This window comes from Lissotriton vulgaris, chromosome 4_1 (genome assembly GCF_964263255.1).
Source record: "Lissotriton vulgaris chromosome 4_1, aLisVul1.2, whole genome shotgun sequence".
Classification (NCBI taxonomy): domain Eukaryota; kingdom Metazoa; phylum Chordata; class Amphibia; order Caudata; family Salamandridae; genus Lissotriton; species Lissotriton vulgaris.
The window spans coordinates 1990594276-1990618521 of record NC_141691.1 but is presented as its reverse complement, the minus strand read 5'-3'; the positions used below and the strand labels follow the sequence as shown (position 1 = coordinate 1990618521).

The 24246-nt window shown below is 44.6% G+C and overlaps 1 protein-coding gene across 1 annotated transcript in view; it reads right to left on the bottom strand.

The window, feature by feature from the left end:
* ZC3H3 (zinc finger CCCH-type containing 3) overlaps window positions 1–24246 on the bottom strand; it is a 1776692-nt gene that overhangs the window by 1715515 nt on the left and 36931 nt on the right. Inside the window, exon 2 of the mRNA XM_086966317.1 lies at window positions 17434–19291. Within this exon, the coding sequence (XP_086822443.1) occupies window positions 17434–19291 (1858 nt within the window). The remainder of the gene's footprint in view (window positions 1–17433; window positions 19292–24246) is intronic.

The window sequence follows — 24246 nt, the reverse complement described above, 5'->3', positions numbered from 1 at the left end:
AGGCAGGGGTGACAAGGGGGACCAGGGAGCAAAATTGAAGTGGACTGAGCCGCACAGAGGCATACGTGCGAGGCGAATAAGATTGGGGAAACGTGGATCTAGCACGGGACCAGCGCTTCAGGTGCCATACAACGCCCCCCCCCCAAGATACAGGAGTGTCACTGCAGGAGGGTGTCTGGGCTCGGGAAATTGTGGCGTAAACATAAGGGCCCTCGGTGGAGGCCTGCAAACTCTCCAGTCTAAAAAAAGGCGCAACAATCCTGTGGAAGTGCTATAAAGGCCTGTAGAGGCTGCTAAGTGACCAATGCCGCTCATCGTAAGTGACTAATGAGCGGCAAAGATTCCAGCGCGACCCAACAAGGCAGACTCGACAAGTTTGCTTATGCTAAGGACTTTCCCCCATTGCCAGACCGCAAGGGGAAGGGGGCTAAAGGAGCAGAGGATGAAGAGGGCTCCTAAGTGACACTGGAGGATGTAATGGCAAACCACGGTTGGTACAATATCAACGGACATCACGTTCCTTCGAGCGGATTTCCAGAAAATGTCAACAAGAGTAACTGAAGTAGAACAAGTGACGACATCTCTCACTAAGGACACTACGCTGCTGATAAAGAAAGTGACGCAACTGGAGGCTGATAACAAACGTATAGCGGCAAAGCTGGACGAACAAGAAGGGTGCTCCCGCCGAAATAATATTCGAATAACGGGACTTCCGGAGTTCGAGGGGGGACCCGCTATGGACCTCTATGTTGAAGATCTCATATAGGACAAGCTGCAACCTAAAGGGCTATCAAACTTCTTTTCCGTGGAGCGGGCTCACAGGATACCAGGAGAACGACCGAGGCCTGGAGCTCCCCCACGGCCGGTACTGGCACGCATATTTAATTTTCGGGACAGAGATGCCATTCTTCAGACGGCACGGGTGGCGCCGCCTATCCGAGTGCAAAACTCTGTGATCTCTTTCTTTCCGGACTACACGGCAGCGGTCGCTGCATGCCGCAGAAGTTTCTTTGAGGTTAAGAAAACACTGAGGTCCCGTGAACTGCTTATTCAATGCTCTTTCCAACAAAACTCAGAGTGGTGGCAGATTAAAAAACATGGTTTTTCAACACGCCGGAAGAGGCACACGAGTGGCTGGAGGGATGGCGGCCGGCGGAGAGGTCCGGTCGAGCGAGAAGGAGGCGAAGACAACTGGGCAAAGAAGGTGATTCTGAAAATGTCGAACAAGAAGAGGAAGAGGCGGAACGACTGAATAGGGACTTCGGGGAGTGAGATCCTCAAGCGCAAGGGCAGTATACCCCCTTTTCTTTTCATATAAGGGGAATGTACCTAGTTATCTGTCAGGGCCCACCTCAAACTGCTGATAGCAACAGACTCGTTGATGGCTCGGGACACTGGCACTTGGGGGACGAACTGACTTCCTTGGACTTTCCCACCCCGGTACATATATGCAACCGAAGTTCCAGGGTTGGGGTTTTAAGCACGCTGCTAATTTTGGGTGGCGGGCAGTTCTAGATCCGCAAGGCAGGGAGGCACGGAGGGGGATGGGGGGTACTATGTTCATGTTTTTTGATTGATGAATATGTTATGGACAAGTATAGATATGGTTGTACAGTGTCACTACTCACAGAAACACACATTAGCTCAAATATAGGGCAAGTCACTAGCATTTATAGATCTTCTCAGAATGCCAATGGGAGACGAATCACAGACTAACTCACAGGGGGGCCCCGACGCCACAACACCGTCCCTCTCCGTGCTCACATGGAATGTGCACGGACTGGGCGATATAATTAAGCGAGGCTTGGTTCTGCAATGCTTAAAAAGAGGAGGCCCAGCAGTGGTTCTACTGCAAGAGACGCACCTTACAGGCACATCTAGTAAAGCAATGGACAGTTGGGGTTATAGAATGGTGGCCCACTCCGAAATTACATCAGGCTCTAGAGGGGTTGGAATAATGGTGAAAAAGCAGTTCCCCCTAATCGTAAAAGAAGTTAAATCTGATGGTGCAGGAAGATTTGCTGCTATACATACACAGTGGGAAGGGAGAACCCTAAATATTGTTTCAGTCTACATACCCCCAGCATTGCATACAGTGGTCTTCCCAGAACTCAGCGCATTCTTACTTGGGCTGCCGGCGGAGGAACTACTCCTTTGGGGGGGGGGGGGGGGGGGGGTCAATTCAACTTCATGGACAGATTCCCTCTGAGAGCAGGTGCATCAGGGATATCCTGCCTGGGGAGCTTCATGGAGGTAATAGGACTGGTAGACTATCTTAGAAAAGGAATGCACTTCTGTATTTTTTAATAATTAATCAAATTGTCCATATTTTACACCATTTGCACATATTTTGTCTTTTTTATCTATAATAATTTGCACGTATAATGAACTAAAAAAACAATTGCTAAGAAAAAAAGATGTTACAAAAATAAAATATCATAAGAAATCAACACTAGAGTGTTTTCAGTCATTAGTTATTTAGTTTTCGTCCCCTTTCCTTAACAGGCACATAACCCGGTGCACTTTTGCTCTGTCTTTACCCCCCATAGGACTGGTAGACGTCTGGAGGAAATACTACCCCACGGAGCGTCAATTTACATATCACTCCAGTGTCCATAATAGTCTCACCAGAATAGATTATTTCCTGTGATCACTGAGTAGCCATCGTAATATACGCAATGTGGAAATCAAACCACGGCGCATCTCTGACCACTCCCCACTGATGCTTAGCTACACACATCACCAGCAGAAAAGGCGCCAGATATATCAGAGGCGCCTTGGTTATCTCCTCAATCACAAGATTAGGAAGGAATTGAAGAAGGTGACAAAACATTTTCAAGATAATATTGGGTCGGTGACCTCCTACGTCACTTTATGGGAGGCATATAAGACAGTCCTCAGAGGGCAGGCAATAGCATCCATTGTAATTCATAAACGAGAGGGGCAGCTGGAATTACAGACTCTGGAGGTTGAATTAACTATTGCTGAAGCCCAACACACCAGTGACCCAACCCCCTATATGGCCCACAGCTTGCAGCTCGCGCAGCGACGCCACAAGGAATACCTGACGGAACTGACTAGACAACAACTGACAAACACACGACACAAAGTTTATAACATTGACGACAAGGTAGGGAAGCTGCTGGCATGGCTGGACAAACGGGAGAAAAGGGACAAATGGATAGCACAGCTTAGCACAGAGGGAGGGCAACCCACAACAGAACCGCACACAACAATACACATGCTGGCACGACACTTCCAGACAATATACTCCTCCGCCTCGACAATATCGGAGGAGGAAGCAAGATCTTACATAAAGGACCTCAATATGCCCAAATTAACCCCTGAAGAAGCGCAACTACTGGAAAACGACCTCACGGCGGATGAGGTGACAGCAGCTATTAAGGCGGTGCAATCGGGTAAGGCGGTAGGGCCAAATGGCATACCAGTCAAATTTTATAAAAAGATGACTGACTCCCTCGCGCCACACATGCTACATATATATGTTCCCTGAAAGTTTTTTAGAAACAGGAGAACTCCCACCGGACCAGCGCACAGCCACCAAAGTAGCCATTCTAAAACCCGGGAAACCGGCAGATCAACTTACCTCATATCGACCTATTTCACTCATAAATGCGGAGGCCAAAAGACTCGCCAAATTACTAGCGCTTAGGCTCACGCCACACCTATCGAAGCTCGTGCATCAGGACCAATCGGGCTTCAAGCCCGGCAGGAATACAGCACTTAATCTAAGGAGATTGCATAGGATACTGGCACCTGCAGACTACGTGCAGAAGCCAGCAGTGATACTTTCACTGGATGTGCATATGGTATTCGACATGGTCCATTGGCCCTTTCTCTTCACGGTGCTACGCCATCTAGGGTTCGGTCCAAAGTTCTGTGCGTGGGTTCGACTTCTCTATACTAAACCCATGGCACATGTTAAAGCTAATTGCCATATCTCTGCAGACTTTCCCCTGGCTAGGGGCACACGCCAACGCTGCCAGTTATCGCCGCTATTATTTGCCCTGGTACTAGAACCTTTGACGGCATGGATACGTTGGGAACCAACGATCCGTGGCCTCAAATAGGAGGATAAAATCTCCCCGGCGATCTCTGCTGTACTTCACTTCCCCTAGGCGCTCCATAATCACGCTTTTGGATATCTGCATGGCTTATGGACGGGCATGCGGGTACACTCTCAATTGGTCTAAATCCACCAAGTACGTGCTTCACGGCCTGCCACCGCGTCTTCTGGATGGCTGTCCGTTACAGACCGCGGAAAGCAAGTTTAAATACTTAAGGGTCTATATCACAGCCAATTCAGACAAATTTTACAATATGAATCTACAGCAGTCGCTAGAACATCTCAAGCGAGACATACGGCACTGGGAGACGCTGCCACTGACCCTGCTGGGGAAGGCAGCACTTTTAAAATGATGGCTCTGCCTCGCTTTTTGTATATTTTGGAAAAATACACCCTACCCAGTGCAGTCCTCATATTTTAAAGCAATTGCAACGCAGGTCTCCAATCTGCTGTGGGGCCATAAGCCAGCGCGTATAGCAGAGGCCAACTTGGTGCGCAGCTGGTATGACGGTGGGATAGCGCTTCCAGACATACAACTTTATTACTGGGCAGCGCAATTTAAAGTAATTAATCAATGGATGCATCTTCCACAATCGGATCCGACATTAAAGGCAGACAGAGAACAGCTGGGCCTGACAGGTATACTGGCTCCCCTCTACGATAAAAAAGTGTCACTAGCAAAGTTTGGACCGATATGACACACACTTGCACTGTGGCATACGGCTCAAGCAAAGTTGGGGTGGCGAGGGGTACTAACTCAGCTTACTCCACTGTGGGACACGAAACGGCTGGGGAAACTTAGACATAGCAAAGGTTTCGATTGTTGGGATGATATCGGGATATCAACGATTGAAGACATGTGGCAGAAAGGATAAGTGATTTCTTTTGATACACTACGGCAGCAATACGACTTAGCCCCTTCTGAAATGTCAGATACGTACAGGTACGACATGCTCTAATGACAGCACTGCCACCTGGCTCGTTAGTCCCAGAGGCGCCCCCTCTGGAGGATAGATTGTTAACTGATTACATGCCAAAGAAGGCGACCTCCCTAATCTACCGTAAACTGGTGAATAATCTCCCTGACCCGACGGGAACCCTACGGGAGAAATGGTCTCATGATATTGGTGAGATTGATGAATCTGAATGGCAGGAAGCACTAGCATCCCCAAAGAGGTAGGCATTCCCTCACGTCTTCGCTTGCGCATCCTACATCGCTCCTACTACACTAGAAGCACCTTACATAAAATAGGAAGGCTAGAACATCCCTACTGTCTGAGGGGCTGCGGAAAGGAAGGGACTTTTTATCACACCATATGGGAATGCCCCGGAATAGCCGAATACTGGACACAGGTGTTGAGAACTATGTCTCAATAAGAGGGGGTCTCACTGCTACCTGAACCCAGGTGTTGCTTACTAAATATATGGGAACCAAATGATCTTACTCGTTCAGGGCAGACAATGGATATGATGGTGGCTAAGAGAAATATAGTGCAGAGGTGGAAAGTAGTACACTAGCGGCATGGAGTAAAGACATGGATGCGGCCATGATAGCGGAAAGGACGGTGTTGAACAGCAGGGGCTGCCCCAAAAAAATGGAAGAAAATTTGGGGGGCATGGCATAACTACAGAGGTAATATTTGTGAGCTGCCATCAGATCATGATGATAGTAGTTCAAATTCGGAGTAGGTCCACAGACCCGAACATAACTGTGAAAAGTCTGCTATCCAATGTTGGAAAAATGCATTTTTGTGACTTTATAATAATTGAAAATGTTTCTGGTGATAAGATACTGTGCACAATTACATGTATATGTTCAAAATGGTCTCACTGTACTAACAGGAAAAAACGAATAAAAATATCCCCCCCCAAAAAAAAACAAAGGTGCTGGACTTGTCAGCAAGCAAGTGCAAAACGGGTACAGAGATACATTTAAGATGCAGACATCAGAAAGGGGAGTATTTGAATTTGGAATAAAGCAAATATCTGAAGGTCAATTTTCCCCATCTCGGTCTCTTATCGTTGGATATTTATAAAGGCACACATGTTATTTGGAACAGTTGTTTGTCAAAATACCAGCCTACTTAGGCCATAACCAGGGCAAACAGTACCAAGGGGGGAAGGTTTTCAAAGTTTGAGAAGCTAAAGCAGTAGGGGCCCGACGTAACTATAGGATTTTGCAATGGAAAACCCTGAAATTCGCCAAACATTTTTTCCAACTTGTAAAATAGGTTTTTTGCCCCATACTGAATCGCAGTTTGGGAGAGGCATGAAAGGATCACTTGTTACAAAATACCATGACATGTACATATGAAATGTGTCAATGATAATATATATATATATATATATATATATATATATATATACACACACATACATATATATATATATATATATATATATATATATATATATATATATATATATATATATATATATATATATATATATATATATATATACATACATACATATATATCGATGCGGTGGCCTGCATGCTGAGCTGTCTGGGCAGGCGAAACACAGAAGTTAACACCGCAATCACTAGAAACATACACGCCAGGCCTGGCAGTGATGACAGCGACGGGCTGGTGCTCTGTGCTGCTATGCACAATGATGTAATTTGAATAACTCCCTGGGGGATTGGTGGCCCGTTAAGCGATTCGGGAAAGACCCCCTGCCTGTGTATGAAGTGCGGGCTGCAGTGGATCCACCTGAACCACCCCCTCTCAGCCTTGGTGGAGCGAGAGTTAAAGAGCCACACCTGGCCTAGCCTGCAGGCCTAAACTGTGCCCAGATGCCAACAACACCCTAACGGCTGCCACTGTGCTTGTTCCGACACAGGAGGGAGGGCAGTAAGTCCAACAGAGAAATGCCCGGGTGCCTGGGGATATATGCCAAGCCAGTGCACTGCTCTCCATCTCCATGCTGGTGGCTACCAGTGCCCCCCCACGTTGTGCCAAGCTATACATCGTTTGCCACAATGGGCAAATCAGATGCCAAACAATCCAAGTTTTTATTTGAGGGCAGACAAGGTGCCCGGCAGGGAGAGCTGATCCAAGAGGCTGAAGAACAGTTCAAGCGGACTAAGGACACAAGTGTGCGCGATCTGGTGGTCAAAACCAGTCTGAAGACTATTGAAACCAAGTTGGACCATCTTGAGACCTGCCTGAACCTAGTAAAACAGCGAGTGACACACATGAAGCCCGAATAAACCATCTGAAGTCCAGGGTCTCGGATGCAGATGACATGTAGAGAGAGAACAGACAGTGACCGCTTAAAATGGATATGGTGCTGTAGCTCATCAAAGACAAAAATGAGGACCTGGAATGCCGCTCCAGAAGAAACAACCTTCGCATTACCGGAGTTATGGAATTCACAGCGATATCCAGGAAGGAGGACTACATAGAGACGCTCCTGCAGGAGATCTTTGGAACTGATAGGTCTGCAGTCTTCATAGCAGAACGGGCGCACCGCTCACTTGGACCGAGACCACTGCCTGAGGCCCCGGATCGTCCCATAATAGCTCCTCTGCTGAATCACCGGGACCGTGATGTGATTCTGAAGAAAGCAAGAGAGTTGGGAGAAATCAGGCAACAGGGAAACCTAATCTCCTTCTTTCCAGACTTCACCCTAGCAATGCAGGCTGTGAGACGGGAATTCTTGCCGGCGAAACACATTCAACAGTTTAAGATACTCCTTTACCCAGCTAAGTTACAAATCCACGGGACAGCAAGATGCACTTCTTTAGTGACCCCAAAGCTGCTATGTCCTTTGTTAAACACCTTGGCAAAACCAAACGATCTCCATCTATATTTCCTCTGCATTCGGAGAAGGGTCGCTTTAGTGACAATGACTAATAATAACAGCTGCAAACTTGCCGACCTGGAGAGACCCCATCTGTTGAGACCCGGTAAGCTGCTGGCTTATGTCACTGCTTGTTGCCAGAATGCACCCCAGAATGGCCCGATACCTGCTGAAATGGGATCATATATAACTCTTGTCCCTTCCTGCAAATTGCTCGGCCACCCTGGTCCAGATTACAGGGCTGTCCGCTTTGTAAGACAATGCCCCCATGAGATAGTTCCCAAAATACGATTATGGACAGGGGGAACGTGGGATGGGTGGGTAAATTGTCTCAACCTGTTTGGGTGGTTGGGGTGGGTAGGGGATTTTTCTGAGTTTTTTGGGGGGATGTGCTGGGGCTCTGGGGGGGGGGCAGGGAGGCCCTGCCATTTTTGCTGAAATTCCTTGTTCTGCATGTTAGGTTGTTGGAAATCCACAGCACTGTCTCTACCGGGAGCTTACACCACCTTCACAAAAGCGAAGCACCAGACACAATCATGCACCGCATGCACTGCGACACAATGGGACAACTGCATTAAATCTCTGACGCCATTGCCAAAGCCACATATGGAACGTGGAATGTGTGAGGACTCAACGACCACCGCAAGTCCTGACTGGTACACGGTTACCTTGCCCAACAGGGAATAGATGTGTGTTTCCTACAGGAGACTGTAAGAGAGGGCAAGGCGCACTGCGCAAGTGTTTCTTAGATGGTTGATATGTGATTATTTGAGTTTTTTGAAGATTTTTATGGTGCTCCAACAAGTGGCGTAACCGTCCCAATACGCCGTGAATTGATGGCTGGTTGAGTGCGTTACGGGGTATGTGAACGCATCCTTGTAATTGGGCACACCATCTGGTTCGTCATAAACACAACAGACTCCTTTGAGTTTCAAGATAGATTGCTTTTATTTTCAATTCAAGTTTTTCATTGTTCACTTGTTTAGGTTTTGCGAGTTCATTTTATCCATATTGATGCATATGATAAAGTTGATTCAAGACTAATGTTTCACACAAAACAAATGCTCCAATGCATTTTGGGCAAGAGAAGCCCTTTTTCAAGGAGCGCTGAAAACATGTTCAAACATTACATTTTGGTATTTCTTTTGGTGTACAACCCATAAGTAAACATGCTGACTTGGTTACCTGGTGGCGTGTGAAAAATGTACCTTATAAACCATTGGGACTGTTTTTAGGAGTGCGGTTTTTAAAAAAAAAGGAAGGTAATGAACTACGTGAGGATTGTGCAAGGGCAAGTAAAAGAACACTTACGTCCTAAAAACAGTCCCAATGGTTTATAAGGTACATTTTTCACACACCACCAGGTAACCAAGTCAGCATGTTTACTTATGGGTTGTACACCAAAAGAAATACCAAAATGTAATGTTTGAACATACATTTTTTTTGAGTTAGTTCTACATTCTAAAGGCGTTTACCATTATGTTTTCAGCGCTCCTTGAAAAAGGGCTTCTCTTGCCCGAAATGCATTGGAGCATTTGTTTTGTGTGAAACATAACAGTCTTGAATCAACTTTATCATATGCATCAATATGGATAAAATGAACTCGCAAAACCTAAACAAGTGAACAATGAAAAACTTGAATTGAAAATAAAAGCAATCTATCTTGTTTCCTACAGGAGACGCAACTGACCACCAGCACCTCATTCAGTCTATGGGCTCAATGGTGCGGAGAACTCTACTATTCAAACTATGGCAGAGAAGTCTCAATCTTACTCAAGAGGGGGCTGCCATGGCACACTACCCATTCCCTCATTGACAATGACGGACTACACGTTATCCTGATGGGCACTCTTATACAAAAAAACACCAACCATAGTGGCTATACATGGTCCAAACTCTGATGACCATGACTTTTTTTGAAGATCTAGAGACAAGTGGTAGACTATGGCCCTAAGACGGTGATATGGGGAGGAGACTTTAATGTGGCATTGGAGGGTGCCCTAGATCGATCTGGTGCTAGATAGCATTACCAGCAGGCCGCAGACACTCTAAATACACTTATCACAGATAACTCACTTCTAAATGTCTGGTGGCACATCCATTAAACCACGTGTGAAGGCACATGTTTTTCTTCTTATCACAGCTCCTGGTCCGGCATAGACTACTGGCTGGTGTCCAGAGACAATATCAACTGGACCAAGTCTGTCACGCACCATCCGGGCACCCTCTATGACCATGCGCCGGTGCGCTTGATTCTCCAGATCCTACAAACCCTCCCCCGCGCATTCTCGTGGCAGTTGCCCCCAAATGCACCACGGGACGTGGCATTCAAGGAAGAGATCCGACTGACAATTATAAATTATTTTGCTCTAAATGCTGGTTCGGTCCGATCGCCCTCCACTCTGTGAGAGGCGTTCAAGGTGGTTATCTATAATATTCTGTAACGCCTGACTAGAGAGCAAGATCGACTCATTCACAAGGACTCCTGCCTTTCCTTGCTTATTTTCTGGAAACTATCAGTCGTATTTCGTCACTTGCAGTGAACAAGATCAGAACTTACTAAAACAAGGATAACTTGTGACAGAGATATTTACATTTTATCTAATTCAGAAGCACAGCAGACAAACAAGAATGGGTGACAGAGCTCTTCTACAAATGGAAACAAACTCCCAAAGTCTGGCAGAAGGTACCGATTGGGTAAGGCAGGAGCTGAACCTGGAACATTATACTTTTTATGCGGAAGGGAGAGGATGAGGAAAGGACAATCACAGAAAAATGTGAGGATATTTTACTATTGCATGCACATTTAACGAGCTCATGAAACGTAATGTTGTAACTGCAAATGTAAGGGAGCAAACACACAGCATAAAAGCTCCCCTTAGTAAAAAAAAATCACGTTTTAGCAGGAAAGCTTTAAAATATATTACCAGAAATTAAACTTTAGTCTGGAGAGTCTGATAACCGCCATGGTCACAAGGTATAAAGCCCATTAAGTATTAGAGATAGCAATAAAAGATCTGTGTTCATGACTTGGTAACAAGTAACTGAACTTTAAGAAAAATGTCACAAGTCTGCATCTCTTTTAAATGCTGTGAACATCCAGGAGTGTAAACTACAAACTATTGGCAAACCCATTCAGCAGTCTCCTAGCTATCCTCGAGATGCTATTCACTCCCCTTTGCTGAACGGAGACGGAGGCACTCACCAGTGGACACCGCTCCCATTCTCCTGCTGCCGCTGGACCTAATTATCCCCGCAAGGAGCACCGGGCCATCCGTGTTGTGGCGGTCTACCGGGGCACTACATATCCCGGCAGCACTTGCGGCTAGGACGCCGCCGACGCCGTTCCCGCGCTCGCTGGCGCATAAAATAAAACGGGGAGCTCCGGGGAAGCGGGGGACGCTGAACGGAGACTGGGGCACTCACCAGTGGACGCCGCTCCCATTCTCCTGCTGCCGCTGGACTTAATTTTCCCCGCAAGGAGCACCGGGCCATCCGTGTTAAGGCTGCCTACCGGGGCACTACATATCCCGGCAACACTTGCGGCTAGGACGCCGCCAACGCTGCTCCTGCGCCCGCTGGCGCATAAAATCAACGGGGAGCTCCCGCGTCGCGGGACACGCGCAGGCCGCACCGGGAGAAGCCCGGGATAAGGGCGGGCCTTCTGAGGCCGTCCGAGGCTGGTCTGGGCCAGATCCCTAGGTTTTTCCAATTCAGGACTCCTCTGCAGCAATGAAGTAAGACTTTAAGCGTCACTAAAGGTTATGTGGAAGGTCGATAAAGTCGATAAACTTTTTGTAGTGGACTTAATCATTACTTTTTTAATTTTTAACCTTTGAGGTACTTTAGGTCCTCTCTTTTGCATTTCATTCATATTATCTTAGAGTACATTTGTAATAAACTTGTATTTAGTGATCCTTTGCAACTATGTTAAAGCGGAAGGGAAACAAAAGCTCTCTTGAGCAGGCTAGTGCAATGCTTGACAATTACTTGGTGAGAGCAGTAAATAAAATAACTGTTGAAATTGGTAGAACAGAACGGCGACTTTCACTAGGCTCAGGTAGCTTGCCAACTATGCCCTTAACACCTTTAGTAGTTCCCTCTGTAGAAAACAGGGAATCAATTGATCTAGCTAGTACATCTTTACAGGTCTCAGCCGAAATACCAATAACAACCACTGTACAGCTGATATATCTAATACTGCAATCCAAAGGTCCTCCGGCTCCTAAAACAAGGAGGGGCTGTAGAAAAGCCCAAGCTAAACGTGGTGGAAATAATAATAAAAAGGGAGCTAAAACTCCGCCCAAAAGTTTATCAGGTGGAGAAGAGTTAATGGTTAACCCTAATACAATAAAATTAAATGATGGCCAGATTGACCTGCTACTTAGTATCTTGAGTGCTAAAATAGAAAGTTTAATTAACCCTCTGATCGAAAAGCTAGACTCCCTCTCTAGAGAGGTCTCTAGTTTAGGTGAACAAGTATTTTCCAATAGTGAACTGGTAAAAAATTCACAGGAAGTAGTGGAAGGAAAGGTTTTCTGTAATGTTGCCCCAGGTATATCTAACAGAGTGGTTGAACGCAGAGGGGAAATGGATAAGATAGTAATAGGCGAGCATAATCCCCCCCTAATCCCCAATCGACTGGAGGTAAAAAGAACCTGGTAGTTGTAGATCCCAAGTGCGGCCAACCACTCACTGAAGTTAAGCGGAGCCACACCATCAATTTACCACCTGATTGTGCCCCGTATGTAGTTGTCTTAACAAATGTGCCACCCCTTGAAGAGAATATGAACCAGAACCAACCAGAAAGACATGATTCTCTTAAAAATAAAATGGTGTTCTGGCTCAATCGACATTGTGGGTTCCCTTCGAATTATTCTAATCAGATCCTTACCACCAGAAGGGTTAATTGGATTGGCAATTCAAGAAAGAGTAGTGAAAGTGACTGTATTATTGTCAATTTTAAATACCCTCAACATGTTGCAACCAATTTGTTAAGAGCAGCCTCGTTACCATACTCCGATAAAGGTATTAGGTTACGCCCACTTGGTTTTTTCTATAGTCACATTATTAGTGATCCTATTGATAAAGACAGGAGAGGTTTCTCTGCCCCTAGCAGATGTAATGACCCATGCACTGTGTTTGAGGTACCTGTGTTAAATCGCTATCAAGCCCTAAGCACTTCAGACGCTAACGATTGACTTAACCAAGACGGTTATACCAGCACTGAGGTGACGTCAACTTGCAAGGTCGATAAAGAATGGGAACTATCAGATGACCCTGGGCCTCAACATACAGTGAACTCAAGCATGGATGCAGATGTAAGGGGTAGACCAGTTAGCGACCAAAATGCAGGGGTTGCAACCCAAGGAGCTCCCACCCAAGACATGATTGCAATTTGTGGCAAAAATGGAACATCTATTGTTAGTTGGAATATAGCTGGGTTGAACTCTAAGGGCGATACCCTGGGCTGGATGAATTTAATCAATTCACATGACATCGTTTGTCTCCAAGAAACATGGTGTACAGACCTATTTAATTATGAGGGTTTTGTCTCATATAATTTACCAGCACAGGGTTCTGTGTCAGGAAGAGCCAAAGGCGGTCTTTTGATATTAGTCTCTATTAATCAGTCTCCGATTGTAGAGAGGTATTTGAGTGTGGGGGCCCATGTGCAGATTCTTTGGTTGTATGAGCAGCACGGCCATAACATACTCCTTCTTAATTTTTACAATCATATTTTTGATAATACTCGACATGAATTTGTGAAGGATTTGGCAGTTGCCATTGACAAGTTGATTTCAGAGTCAAAAGTCTCTTTTGATTTTTTTTGGGTGGGTGATTTTAATACCTCGATCTGTGAAATGTCTACCCAAAAAGTCTGTGGGATCAAAAGTAATTCTGGATTGGACGACCTGCATTTTCGCCATAATATTTATTGCGAATTACTTAATAAATTTATGGGTGACTATGATCTAGAAATTTAAAACTACTCAAAGGATGAAAATGGCCAGACTGTCCCTACGTTTAAGAGTAGGAACTCCACTTCTATTATTGACCATGTTATTGTGTCTTCTAACATTGGCGCTTATTGTTCGGCCCCCAGGATTGAAGTCTCCTCTTTGGGTGATCATAATTGTATCATTCTAGAAACTTATCTGGGGAGGCAGGACAGTCCACACGGGGAGAACAGTGATGAGTATTGAACCACATAGGCCGAATGGAGTAAAACTGAGATGGAAAAGGGAAAATTGGAGGAACTATTAAGTTCCATTGTTAAAGGGAGTTTAGGAGAAATTAATCTTATCCTAAACAACGATAATGATCCAGATCGGGTTTTAGATATTTTTAATGGCATTACCAATTTTTTAGATGTTATGTTTACTAGGCCTGGTAAAGTAAAATCCAACCATAGATTTGGTTGGATTGCTCATACCTGTACCACACTCTTGACCAAATTAAAACTTGCATTAACGTTAAGGCCTAGGGATCATAAACTGATCATTCAGTTGAGAGTAGATTACAAAACCGCCTTAAAGCATAGGAAGGGATAGCTGCAACAGCAGGCCTTGGAAACATTAACACAGGCTGCAAAATTGTCCAACTGTGCCCTTTATTGGGCTACGGTCAACTCCCCCTTCCTTAAGGAGGATTCTATCCCTGAGCTTAGTTCTAATGTCTCTAGTGAGGCTTGGGTATCTCATTTTTCTACGATTTTTAAATCTGATTATTGTTATGAATCCAACTGTAGCTCTTGACCAATCGTGCCTTTGGATATCTCAGTTGCGGCAGTTGCGGAGGTTGACCTGGGCATTTGTACTAGCAAGGGGGGAAAAGGCCCAGGGGCCGGATGGGGTCCCTATAGACGTTTATAAAGCCGCTCCAGCCGATTTTTTTTTAACGCAGCGGTACGTAAAGGGGCCCCTATGACTTGGGGTGAGTCTATTATAATTCCGATTCACAAGAAGGGTGACAGGTCAGATGTAAAAAACTACCGCCCTATATCTCTTGTAGACTCCTCAGTAAAGATCATGAGTAGAGAACTGCTGGTTAGGTTGAAAGAATGGGTGGAGGCTAATGGGATTTTGGCTAACACCCAATATGGCTTCTGGAAAGGCTGGAGCACACTTGATCAATGCATAAATTTAGATCTTTTAATCAGGAAGTATACCCAGGATAAACAGGGTTCCATCTACCTCTGCTTCGCAGATTTAAATAGCGCTTTCGATCTGGTAGACCATTCCATCCTATGGTCAACCCTGTTACAGCTTGGGGCCCCGGAGGGTATAACTTTCTTTTTGGCCCGGCTTTATGAAAAATTTCAAACAAGCGTGCGCTACGGCGTCAAAGGAGAGTGTACCTCTAAATTTAGTGTAAAAAGGGGAAACAGACAAGGCTGCGTCCTTGCCCCCTTGCTTTTTACTTTGTTTATTAATGAAATTGATGTAGTTTTAAAAACTATTAATGCTGATGCGCCCAAGGTTAACGGGGTTGAAGTGCCGGTATGGTTATACGCGGACGATGTCGTCTTACTATCTAGAACTCCCTTTTGTTTGATTGATAGATTTTCTGTTTTTATTAAGGACAGGAAATTGCTAATCAATAGAGGAAAAACACATACCATGACCTGTGGGGCAAGTAGAAAGTTGTCAAATGCATTTTTTAAAGACTGCCAAAAAGTGCTTCAGGTAGATCAATTCTGCTATTTGGGAATAACTTTTAACAAAGATAGATCATGGTCTAATGAATTTACTAATGTTCGCAATAAAATGGCTATGTTCGCAATAAAATGGCTAAAAGTGCCCATGGGGTTTTTAGATTTGCGGCTAAGATCGGTGACAGACGTATCAGGGATATGTTACAGATCTATCAAGCCAGATGTGTTTCTATTGCCCTTTACGGGGCTGGAGTATGGGGTTACCATCCTGATAATAGTTTGCAGGCGGAGGAAAATTCTTTCCTCAAAAAGCTTCTATGTTTGCCTATTTCTGCCCCAATCGAGCTGGTCCACAGAGAACTGGGGATTGACTACTTGACTGATTTGTTATCCCTAAGGCCTCTCATGATCTGGCGATCCATCTGGCTAAAGGAGGAGACAGCTTTTAATAGATCGGTTATAGAGGACTGTCTCACATTAGATAATTATATTAAAATACCCTGGTTAAAATACATAGTTCCTAGTTTTCTGGAAATTTTTGACAAACATAACAGTTGATCCACGTGCTGCTGCCGCAATACCCAAAAGTGAGCTGAAGTACATTTTTCTATCATACAGAACCAGGAGGCGGGCAATCAGGAACGGATTATCGTCTTCTACTTTGTATTATAACAATCACATTGTTAATGAAGGCTTTCCATTATATCTATTACAGGTGACCCGCCCATCCCATAGATTTGTACTCATTAGACGAAGATTCGGATTGGTATACCATTTGGTGGCCTTCCCACACCTTAAAAAATATCCCAGCGGACCCTGTCCATGTGATGGTCTATCCAAGCAGAGCACCTTGCACTTTCTTGTAATATGTAAACTTTATATGAGTTTCCGTATTGTCTATTTAAAACCTGTGTTTATCAAATATGGACTCCGTTCTATTAATGATGCAATGAAATTAACTTTTAATATGCAATCTCCTGATGTTTGCTTTTTTACTGCTACATTTTTATATCAATCAATTAATGCCAGGAAAAGTATGATGTTTTAACCTGTATTTATATATATATTTTATTCGATTCTGCAATACCTGTTATATTGTGTCTTTTCTCATAGGCTTTTATGGTCATTTTTTAGATGTACCAAATAAAGCTTTATGAATTGAATTGACTTGGTAACAAGTAACTGAACTTTAAGAAAAATGCACTTCACAAGTCTGCATCTCTTTTGAATTCTGTGAACATCCATGAGTGTAAACTACAAACTATTGGCAAACCCATTCAGCAGTCTCCTAGCTATCCTCGAGATGCTATTCACTCCCCTTTGCTTTACTTTTAAGATTTTAATATGCACCCAGGCAGTCCTTTCTTCCATAGTCCACTCCTAAACATACTCTTGCTAGGCACCTCTCCTTTTGCTGCATTCTCTTCTTATGGCATCGTGTTTGTGCTTCCTATCGTTTCCTCTACTTTATTCTACTAGGATGGCATGGATTTCCTTCAGCCTCCCGATTCTGCCTTCAAACTTTCACGTTACAGACGCAGACGTACTTCTATACAGTGTTTAACCACCATAAGAGACATACTGTTATAAAATAGGTACCACAGTCCCGCTCTCTAAACTCCTACCCACCATATGTTCCATATGCCACATCCCTGTTGTGCATACAGCTGTCTAAGCACCAATGTGCTTTTGAACGCCTAACAGTTTCTTTAGTTATACCTAAATCTAACTCTGTAAAACGGAAGTCTGAACAGACATGCTGTTCTCCTGTGTGTGGAATTCAGTCTAGCACACTGCAGTCCTAGATGTATTTGTCAGCAGTCAGGACTGTACTCTATTCATTGCCTAAATACAAACAAATGCCTGTCCAACCATAACATACCTGGTAAAGCTTTTCCTTCGGATGATTTTAGTGCGACTTTTCACTTTGTATCCAGGATGTGCAGAATCACCAAATGATTTGGTAAAGCTAGAAGCAGGTGACTTCTCAGGCACATGCAGAATAGATCCACCACGCCCACGCTGAACCTCAGCGTGCCACCTGAACTTGGATTTGGACGGTATGGAGGACTGCACAGCAGTGGCTGCTTTCCACCTGTACTTGTTGCCAGATGCCCCGCCTTTTGGAGGTGTAGTGGTTTTCTTTGACTTTGAGTTCGCATCACCTTTTGGCGACACCTTTGATGTAAGTGTCTTCTGAGCACCAACAGGTGTCTTTTTGGCACTTTCAGGAGTTTTTGGACTTGACGATTTTCTTACTGTCCGGGTGCTTCGCACAGAGTTCGCCACCCAGGTGTATTTAGTTTTCCTACATTTGAATACCTTTCCAGAGGGTGTGGGGGTAACACTTTTCTGGGGACTGAAAATCTTATGAGCTGTTACCAGTCTCCTTTTCAGAGGGTTAACAGTGGTAGCAGCGATCAGAGTGGGGCTGCTGTGCGCCATGGGATCTCCACAGCTTCCCGCTTTTTGTGGCGACAGAACCAGGGTGGCTGGTTTCCCACCTGGAGGTGTCCATCGCAGCTCTTGTGCAGGTAAAGATTTTTGTAGCTTGTTCGAGAAAGCCAAAGCAGTTTCACTGCGAGTTCTGCTTAGTTCAGAAGTCCACTTTGTTGCACTGTTCCCTGACCTTGTAGCCTTTACCAATGAAGTTGAAGAGAGGCTGGTCTCTGACTGCTGTTTCAGATGAGTTTGTTTCCTTTGGCCTTCTGCGTCAACCGGGCTTAGTCGCTTCGATAGAAGCACAGATCTGGGAGAAGGCTTTCCTTGCTCTTCTCTGCCAACACTTGGGGTCCTGGTCACAACAGTTCGAGAAATTGGGATCCCTGGCTTTACTTGTCCTTCACTGCCAGCAGTTTGGGTCCTGGTCACAACAGTTCGAGAACTAGGGGTCCGTTGCTTTCCTTGTTCTTCTCGGATAGCAGTTTGGGTCCGGGTCACAATGGTTCGAGGAACAGAGGTCCCTGGGTTGACCATGGAGAGAACCTTCTGTCCTGTCTGTATAGCAGTTGTTTGTTTATTAAAAGCAGAGCTAGTCCAAACAGACTGGTTTATTTCAGAGCCTAGTTCCTTCTTCACAGTTAAAGTCTCGGACCTCTTAGGGAGGATTATCTTTGGGTCAGGCTTCTGACCAAGGTCTTGACTATTTAAGGTGCTGGTGGAAGCGCTGGGCACATTCACGCCCCCTGGAGGACTAGCAGCTACTTGAGGTTTGTTCACTAAAGAGTACTTTTTCCTCCAGGCGTTTCTTGGATTACGCGAATACTGCTGCGGATGCTGCTGAGACTGCAATAATTTCTGCTGCTGGTGTTGTAGTGGCAACTGAAACTGAGGTGGTTTTTGGTTCAGGTTTTGTTGTTGATATACCTGTTGCTTCTGCTCTGTTGGTTTCGGCTGATGTGGCAAATTACGCTGCTGCACTTGTGGCTCCTGTGGTATTGGTTTCTGTTGCTGGGCTTTTAGCAGCAGGAGTTGTGGTGGCTTCTTCTGTTGTGTCGTCTGTTGCTTTGTCTGTAGCTGCTGGAACTGTTGCTGTTGCAGTGTATTCTGCTGCTGGAGTTGAGGCTGCAGTAGCGGCTCGTGCTGCTGGTGCTGTTGCTGGTAATCTCTCTGAGATGGCCCAGCATGCGACATCCCCTGTGACTTGTAATTAGACAGTGCTGGGTTCCTCCACGTATGTGTTGTAGATGGCAAATTGGCAGGGGCATTGCCGTGAACATTTTTGTGCTTGTTTATAAGACCTGAAGAACAAAAAACAAAATATGTTGTTAGATGCAGTAAATTCTACTTTAAATATGTTTAGATTGATTAAAAGTTTGAATATTCTAACTGAAATTGGAAACTGTGCCTACCCTGAAAATGGGCTGCAACTGGTGATTTAACCAACAACCATCTAACCCAATTATAAAAATATTACACATAAACGAAAGGCAACATGTACCATTCTACATTAGTTTAAAAGCTCCAGAACGCTGCATGCGGTACACATTATATCTATGGACAAATCTTGGCGTAACTGAGCTAGATTCAAAAGGTTAGTGAGGAAGTAGCCAACTAACAAGATTTGGCTTGTATATTATTTGTTTGCACAGTCCCACATAGCCCACTGGGGTGAAGGAGCATTATGGGATAAAGGAGCTTTTGCTGTCACCGAGGAGTTTCGTGACCATATCGAGGAACGAGGCAGAGCTCTTTTCTAATATCATAGACCTCTGCCGTGAATTTCAATATGCTTGTAAGATACAGCAGAAGGTGTTTTAGTCCTTATAAGACAGAGTAATGCCATAATTGTTATCCAAAAAGTTGAAATCCTTTGTCCCTAGCTCCTATTTATTCATGTATTTATTTAGTACTTAATGACTATGCAGCTCTTATGCCACAAACCTATCTAAAAAGGGGAGTTAAACAAAGGATAAAAGAAAAATGTTTAAAGCTGCGCCTGGGCATTATACCAATTCTCCCTCACCTGCCACCCTGGAAAAGGAGACCATGTGATCAGTCCTGCCGTCTTTGTGGATCAGGAAAAGAGGATCTAATACATATTATTTGCAACTGTCCAAGCCTGTTAGACATAAGACGTGCCTTACTTAGACCAACATTGAGCCAGAAGGGCATCAGGACCTGCAGGCAGTACAATTATGTTTTAATTCAGAGGAGATCCAACTAAACAGCCAATTCATAAAGTATTTAGAAAAAGTGGCAGAAAGACTAGAGAATAAGCCACAAGCAATAGCAGAATAGAAGACAGCTGCTCTACTCTTACTGAGCATTTTTTTCAGTCAACCTACATAACCCCTCTAACATTCAATTCATATTTGCATTTTTTAAGCACAAGCACTTTATTCACGCTCCTACACACGTTAAAAGGCTTGGACAGGAACTGTGAAGCATTGACACTTTATCCAGATTTATATTCACCTCAAAAGGGCTGAACTGTTAATAAAACCGAGACTCGACACGACCTTCATCAAAAGCATTACAGTTTGGAAGACTGTATTTTAAATGTAAAAGTATAAATTGAGACAATGGTTTTAATCTTCTCCTTTTTTAAGTACTTTTAATGCCTTAATGTTTTTTTTCTTTGTAAAATTGTGATTTTGAATTAACTGTACAATAAATTATTACTATTACTATTTATTAACTAGTGTGCCTGAAAATATGCTGAATAAATGTGCAATCTGTAGTGCAAAATCAAAAGTCAGTTTATTGGACGGTGATTTTAAAAATAGCTAGGAGGCATTATGTGTTGTAGTACGCAGAGAAATTCCTGCTTTCTTGTACTGAACTACAGCTGTACAAAAATAATTTTACCACTTCCGTCATTAACAGAAAAAAAAGCCAGTTCACTTTAGAGGAATAGTTAAAAGAGTGTTAAAGCTTAGTTCTCATTTTCGCTATTTAAACATCAGTTGTAATTATGCACTGTGTCCTGCAGTTCACACACTTTGTTGGTCTGGCAGCAGACAATCGGACGTCACAACTCAATTCTATTAAAATGATTGCATGAGATACGCCGTATTACAGAAGAGCAAGTGGTATCACAACTAGACGGCAATAAGAAAATTAGAGACAGGTTTTTAAAAAGGAACTGCAGGCTTTCATGTATTGTAAGATGTAAACACCATACCTTATAACCAATAAATATCGTTACGAGCAGATCCGTATGCAAACACACATGGGTGTCTGGTTCCTAGTACATCTTGCAGACAATCACATATGTAGGTAACATTTTTTGTATGGCATAGTATACCATTAGCACTCTAACACTGACACTAGAGCATTACAACAATTTCTGGGAGTAAGGAGTTGGGTTGTTAGTTGAGAATGGTGGAAGCTCCACTCAAATAAACACAATCCTTCTCAGGATGAACCACAAAAGTCCCTGACTAGCCTGTGCTGGCCCCCCTGGTAGCTGGGCACAAAAGCAGTCAGGCTTAACTTAAAAACAATGTGTGAAGTAGTTATGCAGTACTCAAACAGTAATAAAGTGAAAACACAACAGGAAAAAAAATCCTAAACCAATTTAGAAAAAGAGTATATTTTAATAAATACAATAACACCAAAATGACAAAAATCCAATTTGTAAAACCTAGCAAAAATAGCGCCAGGAAGCACAAACTACCAATTGGGTCATCTGGTTGCATTGGACCAGGTTCAAGTAACAAGTTCAGGCTGACCGCAATGGTGTGTGGGTCAGATAGAGGGGCCAGGTTAATCCAGTTAAAGATTTTATATTCTTTGAGTCCAGGTCCATGAGTGAAGCTTTGCATTGGCAGTCAACATGAGACCGTGATCGGCACGAGGAGCAGGTCGGTCATCACAGATGTTCAATATTTGGCGCGAAGAGTCGTTCATCACTGGACAGTTGCCCAAGGCGATGAATCACAGAGTTGGCATGAAAAGCAGGACGCTGCTGGAGATTTTTGTTGGCAAGCTTGGCGTCGGGGGATACAAGGAGTCTGTTTGCAGTAGAAAAGAGCCCAAAAACATTTGGCTCTTCACCTGGAGCCCAGGGCTTGTGGTTTTAAGGCAGGGAGAGTACACTCTGATGCCTGCCAAGGGTCCAGGACCGGGGGACGGAGGCGGACCTCTTTTAGATCAGGACTCACTCACAAGCTAGCAGCAGGGCTCAGGCAGGTCCAATTGGTGCAGGTCAGCTGGTTAGTAGCAGAGAGGTCTCTGGAAGCTTGTTGTGTCCCTGTAGCTTAAACAAGAGATCAGGCAACTCACTCTTTGAGTCACTTCTGGGGAGGCTGAGGTCAAGGGAAACGGGTACAGTCATGCTTCTACTGAAAGCAATATTTACAACAAGGGGTGGTGAGGGACAGAGTCTCTGAATTAAGCAGAAAGCTCTCACCCAGTCAAGAGATCAGGGCTAGATCCAACACCGTTTTTTAGCTCACTGCACCATCCCAGTTTCAGAACCTGGCTGTATGCAAATTAGTCTGTTCCTGTCCCAGTGCATGATGGGAACAGGGAAAACCAAACTACAAAAGCCAATTCTTACACTGGGAAGGAAACAAGCTCCCGGGGACCGGTTTCTGGCATTACAGCCGTCTTCGGCCCGGTTTGCTTGAATCCTGATGGTGCAATGAGCAAGGGTCTCACATCTGAGAATACCCTTCCACGCTTAGGGTGGACAAAAATATTTACAACAAGGGGTGGTGAGGTGGGATGGGGCAGTGAGATAAATAACGGTGATGGATCAAGCCCTGATCTTTGGACTGGGTAAGAGTGGTCTGCTTAATTCAGACACTCTGTTCATCACCACCCCCTTTTGTAAATCGATTTTGGCCACTATAGGTGTGGCAGGGTATACTCAGACATGAGTCCCTTTCTCACTGCTCCATCAGGATTCAAGCAAGCCGGGCCGAAGACGGCTGAAATGCCAGAAACCGGTCCCAGGTAGCTTGTCTCCTTTCTGGTAAAGAATTGGCTTGGTAGTTTAGTCTGCCCTGTTCCCATGATGCACTGGGCCAGGGACAGACTGATTTGCATATAGCCAGGTTCTGAGCTGGGATGGGGCAGTGAGATAAATAACGGTGATGGATCAAGCCCTGATCTTTGGACTGGGTAAGAGTGGTCTGCTCAATTCAGACACTCTGTTCATCACCACCCCCTTTTGTAAATCGATTTTGGCCACTATAGGTGTGGCAGGGTATACTCAGACATGAGTCCCTTTCTCACTGCTCCATCAGGATTCAAGCAAGCCGGGCCGAAGACGGCTGAAATGCCAGAAACCGGTCCCCGGTAGCTTGTCTCCTTTCTGGTAAAGAATTGGCTTGGTAGTTTAGTCTGCCCTGTTCCTATGATGCACTGGGCCAGGGACAGACTGATTTGCATATAGCCAGGTTCTGAGCTGGGATGGGGCAGTGAGATAAATAACGGTGATGGATCAAGCCCTGATCTTTGGACTGGGTAAGAGTGGTCTGCTCAATTCAGACACTCTGTTCATCACCACCCCCTTTTGTAAATCTACTGAAAGCAAGGCAGTCCTTCTGACTCTTCCATAGGTCCATAAGTGTTCTGATGAGAGGCTTAGAGGGTGCCACTTTTATCCCCAGTGCCAGCCTGTGGGTGGATGCGCCCTTCCCTGGCTCTGGATCAAACCGGTCTAAGGAAACAGAGCGTAGGCAGACCTAGGTGTGAACTGCATTTGAAAGTAGAGGCTAGGCAGCCCCTTAAAGTTAGGAAGGGTGTAGGCAGGCCCTGGGGGTACCCTTTAAAGCTCAGGAAGCCCCCACCAGGACATCTTAGTTAGAAGAAAAACACTCTGCCCTACACCCAAGGCCCCTTTATGACCATATCTGGAGGGAATACACAAAACACCACAGGAGAGCCATTCATAGCCATGTGACCCTGGACACTGGCAGAAAGGCACATTTAGTTTAGGCAGAAAAGTGTCAACTTTCTAAAAGTGGCATTTTCAGAACATTAACTTAAAATCAGACTTTACCATTAAAGAGAGGCTTAGATTACAATTCAAACGAGTGGAGACAGCATTTCTCTATCTGGTCCCAAACTGAAGTTGTTACTTATTAAATGTAATACGGTAATCCAGCATTAGTCCATGGAGAGATAGCCTTAAACAGTGAAAAAAGACTTTAGAATTGTTATCATTATCAGGAAATGTACAATGTAAATACACAGGTCTAAATTTTTAAATACCATGCACCCTTCCCTAGGAGTGGTTAGG